General features: G+C 45.2%; 1 protein-coding gene across 1 annotated transcript; it reads right to left on the reverse strand.

Moving 5' to 3' along the window:
• Positions 1-296: 296 nt before the first annotated feature.
• On the reverse strand, positions 297-9653 carry LOC123411329 (phosphoglycerate kinase, cytosolic-like). Its single transcript, XM_045104262.1, has 7 exons — positions 9508-9653; positions 9224-9431; positions 8716-8793; positions 8348-8608; positions 7902-8219; positions 879-1037; positions 297-792 (listed from the first exon to the last, which is right to left on the reverse strand). Exons 2-7 carry the CDS (start codon positions 9416-9418, stop codon positions 598-600), a joined length of 1206 nt encoding a protein of 401 aa, XP_044960197.1. The 5' UTR covers positions 9419-9431; positions 9508-9653; the 3' UTR covers positions 297-597.
• Positions 9654-10686: the final 1033 nt, after the last annotated feature.

Genomic DNA, 10686 nt, shown 5'->3' on the forward strand with positions numbered 1-10686 from the left:
GCAGAATTTGAAAAATTGGAAATTCATACTTATATGTTTCAAAAAGATTTAAAAATATATTAAACATACATCCAGAGACGTAATGTACATGCGTGTAAATTTTCATGATGAAATACATTAAACTAAGATCTACACAAAGAAAAACAAACCTGTGGCTTTTCAGCACTTGCACCGTCATTCTCAAAATTCATAATTTTTTTGCAGTTCCCAATATAAGGTATTTCGTCATAATTTTTTACATGCATATACATTACATCCCTGTATACATGTATATTCGTTTTCAAAACTTTTTGAAATTGAAAAACCGCACCCCTTTATTCTCACAACAAGAAGTCAAAACAAACACAGCTCAAGCCATGCAGTATACAGTGTTACATCGACCAATAAAGGTTTGCTTGTGCCAAATAGTCTGACAAAACCTTGAGAGATGTTTGCTCCCATTGCGTCGGAAGTCAAGCTTATTCACTACTGATCGTCTGACAAAACCTTCAGAGAAACCTCTACTTCTATTTCAGGATACACTCGCATCTGTACACCAAGGGTCCGAACAATAGAGTGGAGTAAAGCTAGGTAACCACGTCTTGCCACCAGCCTAGCCTATGCGTCGTCGAGAGCAAGGACGCCTGGGAGAGTCTTGCCTTCCAGCAGCTCCAGGCTTGCGCCACCACCGGTCGAAATGTGGCTCATCTTACTCGCCAACCCAGCCTTCTCGACGGCAGCAACAGAGTCGCCGCCTCCGATGATGGTTGTCACGCCTTGTGCTGTGATATCAGCCAACTTTTTCGCGATTGCCTGAAGAAAGAATGCATGTTTTAGCAGCAGAACACAAACTCGCATGCGCACTGTAGAAAGTGCATGTGCTGAAAATGAGTACTCACATCGGTGCCAGCAGCAAACTTCTCAAATTCAAAAACTCCCATCGGCCCGTTCCAGATGACAGTTTTGGTAGTGTCCAAAGTTTCACTGAATTTCCTGATAGAATCCGGGCCAATGTCAAGGCCCATCCAACCATCAGGAATAGCAGAGGCAGGAACAGTCTGTAAATGGCGTCCGGATGAGTACATGACAGCTAGCAAATATCTCCATTCCAAACCATGAACAATTGTGTTGAGTTTGTGTCCATGTACAACGCAACGTGACATACTTCCTCCGTTCTTAATTAAAAAGACTTATATTTAGGAACAGAGGGAGTACATGATACAGGATACAGATAATGCCAGACATGTATGACAGAATCACACGACCATGCATGTCTTGCTCTGCCAGTTATGAACTACTCCCTCTATAAACTAATATAAGATCATGTACATACCTAAAGTAGTAATCTAAATATTTTTATATTAGTTTACAGAGGAAGTACAATTACCTATGCCAACATAAAAAAATTGGGTGCATATTCCACATTAAGTACATGTGACACTGAATTAGGATCAAATTGTTGAAATTAGTGATGGGCCTTAGGCCCATAAGAGAATTTCAGAAAAATTTCCAAGGGCCCATGTAGGTGGTGGCATGACAAGGTGGTGGAAAGTTTAGTCCCATCCCGTTAGTGGAGGAGAAGTTGGACCCCTTTATAAGGGTCTCTCTTCCACATGCTATTGGATAGTGAGAAGAGAAGGTGCCCTCGCGCACTCCCCCGCCGCCCGCCTCGTCACGACGCGCCGCGGGTTGCGGGAATGAGCCGAGCTCATACCTACACGCTTATTTTTGTCGGTCAGGAACGGAGAATACGTAACAGACACGGCACGATCCGAGACGTCGGATCGTTCCTTCTGCTGCTGCCGCCGGCGACTCCGTCCCGTTTACCGCATACACGGTCGACGGGAGAGCAGGCCTCCGAAACCCCGCCTCTCCGGTTCCTGTACGGGAGAGGGGCGATTAGGTTTTTGGGGAGCGATCACGCGACTGCTCGCCTCCGTCCGTCTGCTTCGTCTACGTCCGCGTCGTCCTCGTCATCGCCATGTCTTCACCATCCGAGGCCGATCGTCTCGCCCTTGAAGCTGAGAAGAAGAGAGCAGTGGATGCTGTTGCGGCTACGGCCGCGGCCAGCACCAACGCTGCTGCTACGGTCAATTGGCCTATTGGAGGGTATGACTCGTTTATCCTCATGTTCGCATTTATCCTAGCAGTACTACTTGTCTGCATAGATGTATCCACTATATGCATAGTATGTGCTAGGCTAGCTCAAGAACAGTACATCATTAATCTAGTCAATGCCATGCTAGTTATTATCTCGTGGATTAATATACTCGGAAAATTGCCTATTTACTCAACAATCCAAAAACCTAATTTGTGTAGGAATTTTTCGAGTAATGGTTTTGCTGCTCCGCTGAAACCGGACAAGTTTACCGGTACTTATTTCAAGCGTTGGCAAACGAGAACCACCTTATGGCTCACGGCTATGAACGTGTTCTGGGTAGCCGGTGTCACTCCAACGGGAACGATCTCTCCTGAACAGGAGAAGATGTTCGCGGAGGCCACCGTCCTATTCCTTGGAGCAGTCATAAGTGTGATTGGAGATAAGCTGGTTGACGCATACTTACATATGCATGTTGCCAAAGACTTGTGGGAGGCGCTCGAATCTAAATTCGGGGCCAGCGACGCTGGGAGTGAGATGTATGTTATGGAGCAGTTCCACGATTACAAGATGGTTGACAACCGTTCTGTATTGGAACAGGCTCATGAGATAATATGCATAGCTAAAGAACTTGAGGTTCTTAAGTGCAATTGGCCGGGCAAGTTTGTCGCGGGCTGTATAATTGCTAAGCTCCCTAATTCGTGGAGGAACTTTGCTACTACTCTAAAACATCAGAGGCGTGAGTTCTCAGTAGAGGACATCATCGGCCATCTGAGTGTTGAGCAGAACTCGAGAGCAAAGGACTCCAATGGAAAAGCGGTGGAAAGCTCTTCTGCTGCCAATATGGTACATCAGAGGAACTTCAATTCCCACAAGCCCAAGGGAAAGAATTCTGTCCAACAGAATACCGACTTTAAGAAGAAGGGAAAGAAGCCCTTCAAGAAGAATAAGAAGGGAGATGGCTGCTATACTTGTGGTTCAGAGGAACATTGGGCGAACAAATGCCCAAACAAGTACAAGAAGCCGGCGCAGGACTCCAAGTCTGCCAATATGATTGTGGGCAACAATGAAAGTGGTGCATCTGGGTACGGTAATTTACTTGCTGTATTTACAGTTTGTCAGTCCACCGATTGGTGGGTGGACACGGGTGCAAATATTCATGTGTGTGCTGACTTATCATTGTTCTCTTCTTATCAGGCCACCGGTCGCGGGTCCGTATTGATGGGGAATGGCGCGAGTGCTTCTATTCTTGGTGTTGGCACGGTCGATCTGAAGTTTACTTCGGGAAGGATCGTGCAGCTGAAGAACGTGCAACATGTCCCCGCCATCAAGAAGAACCTCGTTAGTGGTTCCCTTGTGTGTAGAGAATGGTTTAAGTTGGTATTCGAGTCTAATAAAGTAGTAGTTACGAAATATGGACTTTTTTGTTGGAAAAGGTTATGAGTGCGGAGGTCTGTTCTGCCTTTCCCTCGCAGATTTTTGTAATAAAATCGTGAACAATATTCATTCGAGTGTTAATGAATCTGAAGTTTGGCATTCACGTCTTTGTCACATAAGTTTCAGTGTTATGTCGCGGCTAGAAAAACTGAATTTAATCCCGACTTTCACTTTAGCCAAAGGTTCTAAGTGCCATTCGTGTGTGCAAGCAAAGCAACCTCGCCAAGCCTCACAAGGCTGCAGAGGAGAGACACTTGGCACCATTAGAACTCATACATTCTGATCTTTGTGAGATGAATGGTGTGTTGACTAAAGGTGGAAAGAAATATTTCATGACATTGATAGATGATTTCACTAGATATTGCTATGTGTATCTGTTAAATACTAAAGATGAGGCTCTACACTACTTTAAAATCTATAAGGCAGAAGTTGAGAATCAACTTGAAAAGAAAATTAAACGAGTCCGGTCTAACCGTGGTGGAGAGTACTTCTCAAACGATTTTTATTCCTTTTATGCGGAACACGACATTATTCATGAGAGGATGCCTCCCTATTCACCCCAGTCAAACGGGGTTGCCGAGCGGAAAAATCGTACTCTAACTGATTTGGTTAACGCCATGTTAGATACATTGGGTTTATCCAAGGTATGGTGGGGGGAGGCTATATTGACCGCGTGTCATGTCCTGAATAAAGTTCCTACAAAAGATAATGAAGTCACTCCTTATGAGGAGTGATCGAAGAGAAGGACGACACTCTCGTACTTACGTACTTGGGGCTGCTTGGCGAAAGTCAATGTACCGATCCCCAAGAAGCGTAAGCTTGGACCAAAGACTGTGGACTGCGTTAATTTGGGATACGCTAAGAATAGCTTAGGCTATAGATTTCTAGTAGTGAAATCTGAGGTACCTAACGTGAAGGTCGGTACAATAATGGAATCGAGGGATGCTACATTTTTTGAGGATATATTTTCCATGAGAGATATGCAAAGCACTTCTAGACAGGAATCTGAGATAACTCCTGAGCCTGCCATTCCTATGGAATACTATGAACAAACACATGATGAAAATCCTGAGGAGGATGACGAGGAAGCCCGTGGTAGGGGCAAGAGACAAAGGACTGCAAATACCTTTGGTGATGATTTCTTCGTATACCTCGTGGATGATAATCCAACTTCTATTTCAGAAGCGTATGCTTCTCCAGATGCTGATTACTGGAAAGGTGCGGTTCGTAGCGAGATGGATTCCATCATGGCTAACGGGACATGGGAAATCACTGATCGTCCCTATGGTTGTAAACCATTGGGATGCAAGTGCGTGTTCAAAAAGAAGCTTAGGCCCGATGGTACGATTGAAAAGTACAAGGCTAGGCTTGTGGCCAAGGACTATGCCCAGAAAGAAGAAGAAGATTTCTTTGATACTTACTCACCTGTGGCTAGACTGACCACCATTCGAGTACTACTCTCATTGGCGGCCTCTCATGGTCTTCTCGTTTATCAAATGGACGTTAAGACGGCTTTCCTGAATGGAGAGCTAAATGAGGAAATCTATATGCAACAGCCAGATGGCTTTGTGATAGAAGGTCAGGAAGGAAATGTGTGTAAGTTGCTGAAATCTTTATATGGTCTGAGACAAGCACCTAAGCAATGGCATGAGAAGTTTAATACAACTCTGACATCTGTTGGCTTTGTTGTTAATGAAGCTGAAAAATGTGTATACTATCGCCACGGTGGGGGCGAAGGAGTTATACTGTGTTTGTATGTTGATGACATACTGATATTTGGAACCAACCTCAAAGTAATTGAGGAGGTTAAGTCTTTTCTGTCTCAAAACTTTGAGATGAAGGATCTTGGGGTGGCTGATGTTATCTTGAACATCAAGCTGTTGAGAGATGATGAGGGTGGGATTACACTTCGGCAATCCCACTATGTTGAGAAGATTTTGAGTCGCTTTGGATATTCAGACTGCAAAATTTCTCAAACACCATATGATCCTAGTGTGCTTATTCGAAAGTTTAAAGGCACAACTATAGATCAATTGAGATTCTCTCAAATTATCGGTTCGCTTACGTACCTAGCTAGCGCAACGAGGCCTGACATCGCGTTTGCTGTGAGCAAACTTAGCCGGTTTGTTGCAAACCCGGGCGATGTTCATTGGCGTGCTGTTGAAAGAATTATGCGCTACTTGAAAGGTAATGTCTACCACGGGCTTCACTATACGGGATACCCATCGGTACTTGAAGGGTATAGTGATGCGAATTGGATCTCTGATGCTGATGAGATGAAGGCCACTACTCGGTATATGTTTACTCTTGGCGGTGATGCAGTTTCCTGGAAGTCTTGCAAGCAAACGATCTTAACGAGATCGACAATGGAAGCAGAATTAACAGCATTAGACACATCTAGTGTCGAAGCAGAATTTCTTCGAGATCTTTTGATGGACTTACCTGTGGTTGAGAAGCCGGTTCCGGCTATCCTTATGAACTGCGATAATCAGACAGTTATTGTCAAAGTGAAGAGTTCAAAGGACAATATGAAGTCCAACAAACATATAAGAATGAGATTGAAGTCTGTCAGACGTTTGAGAAACTCCGGAGTGACAGCGTTGGATTACATCCAAATGGCTAAGAATCTGGCAGATCCCTTTACTAAAGGGCTATCACGTGTTGTGATAGATAGTGCATCGAGGGAGATGGGTATGAGACCCACATGAGTTGCCATGGTAGTAACCCAACCTATATGATCGGAGATCCCGTGAAGTAGGACCTGGGAAAACAAGCCAGTGGTGAACTGAGGAGAGTAACTTTACTAACCCACTCCGTTGGAGATGCAATGCTCTCGGATACTGTATGGTAGGATGACTACTGTCTTATTGTGTTCTAAAGCTTATGTGTAAGTAAGATGTTGTCCTACAGAGCGATCTTTGGAGGAACACACCTATATGAGCTTGACTGCAGGTCACAGTCTATGAGATTTGGGTGATCTCTAATAAACTCATGAATAGGCAAGGAGTATGACTAATATGCTCCACACGAGGGGTCACCTTCGGCAGTCTAGTACTAGTAAGACTTGTGGTGAAGCTCCTTTACGTCAAACTGACAATTCAAGGCATAGTCCATTGTTCAGTTGTAAAGGAGTGTAGCTACTTGCTCTAGGTGAAGCTCAACCTTAACAGGTCTTCACTAAAATGATGGTATATTAAAACAGTGATTGGAACGAGGGAACACGATGTGCCCTTGAGATTTGGTGGGGGATTGTTGAAATTAGTGATGGGCCTTAGGCCCATAAGAAAATTTCAGAAAAATCTCCAAGGGCCCATGTAGGTGGTGGCATGACAAGGTGGTGGGAAGTTTAGTCCCACCCCGCTAGTGAAGGAGAAGTTGGACCTCTTTATAAGGGTGTCTCTTCCACATGCTATTGAAGAGTGAGAAGAGAAGGTGCCCTCGCGCACTCCTCCTCCGCCGCCCGCCTCGCCGCGGGTTGCGGGAATGAGCCGAGCCGAGCTCATACGTACGTGCTTATTTTTGTCGGTCAGGAACGGAGAATACGTAACGGACACTCGGATCGTGGGCTGTTACCGACTCGGACGTGGGTTGGGGCCACGTCTCTCTGTCCAGTCGCCTATATAAGCAGGCTAACGCCTACCCTAGCCGTCACGAGAATCAGATCACATCTGCCTCACGCGTTCGTTCCTTTTGCTGCTGCTGCCGCCGGCGACTCCGTCCTGTTTACCGCGTACACGGTCGACGGGAGAGCAGGCCTCCGAAACCCCGCCTCTCCGGTTCCTGTACGGGAGAGGGGCGATTAGGTTTTTGGGGAGCGATCACGCGACTGCTTGCCTCCGTCCGTCTGCTTCATCTACGTCCGCGTCGTCCTCGTCATCGCCATGTCTTCACCATCCGAGGCCGACCGTCTCGCCCTTGAAGCTGAGAAGAAGAGGGCAGAGGATGCTGCTGCGGCTACGGCCGCGGCCAACGCCAATGCTGCTGCTATGGCCAATTGGCCTATTGGAGGGTATGACTCGTTTATCCTCATGTTCGCATTTATCCTAGCAGTACTACTTGTCTGCATAGATGTATCCACTATATGCGTAGTATGTGCTAGGCTAGCTCAAGAACAGTACATCATTAGTCTAGTCAATGCCATGCTAGTTATTATCTCGTGGATTAATATACTCGGAAAATTGCTTATTTACTCAACACAAATAGTACTTGCATCAGCTGGTGCCCCCAACACTAGTATTTTCTTTCATTTATTCTACCTGACTTGTATGAAATGGTTGTGTGGTTGCTTGCTTTATAAATAAAACGGGACTAAGGCCTTTTTCGGTATAATAATGCTTGCAATGAATATAAAATCTAATGCACAACCACTACTATTGAATGATCATACCTTGCTCTCGGCATCTGCAGCAAAATTATTTGCTACTACAATATCAGTGGGAAGCAAAAGAGAGACTCCCTTCGACTTGGCCTTCTCAATAAGCGAGTTTGCCAGTTCAAGCTTGTCATCCTCCACTAGAGATTTTCCAACAGCATGACCCTGTGCCTTGTAAAATGTGTAAATCATACCGCCACCAAGGATGAGGATGTCAACCTTCGCCAAAAGAGACTCGATCACCCCAATCTTGGTCGACACTTTTGATCCACCAACAATTGCAGCAAATGGCTTTTTCGGGTCGGCAACAGCCCCGACAAGATAGTCAAGTTCCTGCAGTGAGGCAATCATGCATTATCTAGGACACTTAGCTCAAGAGTGAAATCAGTTGCACTGATACTGTAAATAGTAGCAGTGGAACATTTTCAGTAGTTCATGGACCAATGCAACTTCGGCAGTACCTTCTGCATAAGAAAGCCAGCGACAGCAGGCCTCAAATACTTGGTAACCCCCTCTGTTGAAGCATGTGCTCTGTGTGCAGTGCCAAAGGCATCGTTTACATAAAGATCAGCAACGGATGCTAGTTTCTTGGCGAACTCAGGGTCATTCTTCTCTTCCTCCTTGTAGAATCTAACATTTTCTAGAAGTAAAACACCTCCATCTGGTAAAGCAGCAGCTAAATTCTCTACTTCCTCACCGATGCAGTCATTGGCCATCACAACCTTTTTAGAGCACATGAACAAATCAAGAAAATATAAGATCAGCTAGGGCTTTAGATTAAAGTAAAAAATAAGCATGAGTTTTAATACTCTTAACACTTATGACGTACATCAACCCCAAGAAGCTCAGACAGGCGTGGAACAAGAGGCTTCAAGCTGTACTTCGGGGTGACACCTTTTGGACGGCCCTGTAAAGCCAATAGCGTTAGTACGTACAAAAAAAGTTAGTTTTTGATGAGCTTTTTTGTTCTGAAAAAAAATATATGCAGTTCCTTGTTGGTTTAAGTGTTAAAAAAATAAAATTCAGAAAATGCCACAAAAATAAACAGTTAAGTGGCATGAGGCTGAGCTCTGAGCATTTCTCAGTATACAGCTCTGTGCCATCTCATATTCTCATTCATGGATCAATAAGTAGTAAGTAACACATCATTGTTAGGAGTAAAACAAATTAAGTACTCCCTCCGTAAACTAATATAAAAGCATTTAGAATACTAGTTTAGTAATCTAAATGCTTTTATATTAGTTTACAGAGGAAGTAGTAAGTAACACATCAATAAGTATATATAAGCAATTTAACACTAAAATACTAGGTGACAGGCGTGCTCTGCTTTTGCTCACCAGATGGCTGGCGAGGACGACCTTGGCGCCCTTCCCCATGAGGAACTTGATGGTGGGCACGGAGGCGCGGATGCGGTTGTCGTCGGCGATCCTCTGGCCGTCGTCCAGCGGCACGTTCAGGTCGGCGCGGAGGAGCACCTTCTTCCCGCCGAGGTCCTTGTCGCCCAGGGTGCCCACGCTCCTCTTGGTCGGCATTCCTTCCCCTCCCCTGCACCAAATCCGACGCCGGGAACATCAGAATAGTCCGCGGAGGAACCATGGGCTCGGATGACCGGGAGATTTACCAGGCCAGGGATCGGTCGGGGTAGATGGGGTGATTTCAGCCGCGAGGTGAGGTGGATGGGAATGGAGTTTGAGTCGAGGAAGGGAAAGTGTTGAGCTTTCTGCCTTTCTCTTCTTTCTTTGTTGGCGCTGTGCCGGTCAGGCTCACGAAGATACAGAGGCATAGCCAAACGGGCCGATTTTCACGTGCCTGCCAAGTGACGGGACTGGCTTGACATGGGACTAAAACGTAGGCGTTTGAATGAAGTGAGAGCTTTTAAGAGCAACTCCAACCAGTCGACCAAACGGATGATGATTTTAATCGCTTTACGTCTGTTTGGATCGTTCGCTGGCTTTGTGTCCGTTCGGTTTATGATCTAGATTGACAGCGCGTTCAACACGTCGATTCATATTTGTCCGCATGATCAGCGAACCGTCGATTTTTGAAAAGTACAAATATTTTGCATATTTTTCAAAATCAAATGATATAGAATAGTTTCACAGTCGAAAATAAAATATAGCAAAATTTTACAATCCTAATAAAAACTAAATTGTCTAAAAAATACACCTATTGATTGCCAACATGACCCCACATATGCTCAACCAAATATTCTTGAACTCAATATGAGTTTCCAAATCATGCATTTCATGATGAAATTGGATGAACTGTGCAAACGATGCCGCTTATCCGCCATGCTGAGGCACCACATTGTCTCTCTGAAACTTAAAACCTTGATCGTGGAGACGTTCTGGGCACTCATCCTTTACGATCATATTGTGCATGATCACACAAGCAGTCACCACTTCTCACAACTTCTTGGTGCTCCAAGTTCTAGCAGGATACCGAACTATGCCCCATCGAGATTGCAGAACACAAAAGGCACGCTCGACATCCTTCCTAGCACTCTCTTGCTCTTTGGCAAATCTTTTCCTCTTCTTTCCGACGGGGTTGGAGATTGTCTCCACAATAGTGGTCCACTATGGATAGATTCCGTCGGCTAGATAGTATCCTTCGTTGTAGTTGTGACCGTTGATGCTAACATTGACCGGCGGGCGGTTGCCTTCGGCAAGCCTTGCAAACACCGGCGATCGTTGAAGCATGTTGATATCATTGTGGCGATCGTTGAAGCACGTTGATATCATTGTGCGGTCCCGTCATGTCAAAGAAAGAATGTCAGATCCAGAGATCTTGAGAGGCCACA

Source organism: Hordeum vulgare, chromosome 7H (assembly GCF_904849725.1).
Source record: "Hordeum vulgare subsp. vulgare chromosome 7H, MorexV3_pseudomolecules_assembly, whole genome shotgun sequence".
Taxonomy (NCBI): domain Eukaryota; kingdom Viridiplantae; phylum Streptophyta; class Magnoliopsida; order Poales; family Poaceae; genus Hordeum; species Hordeum vulgare.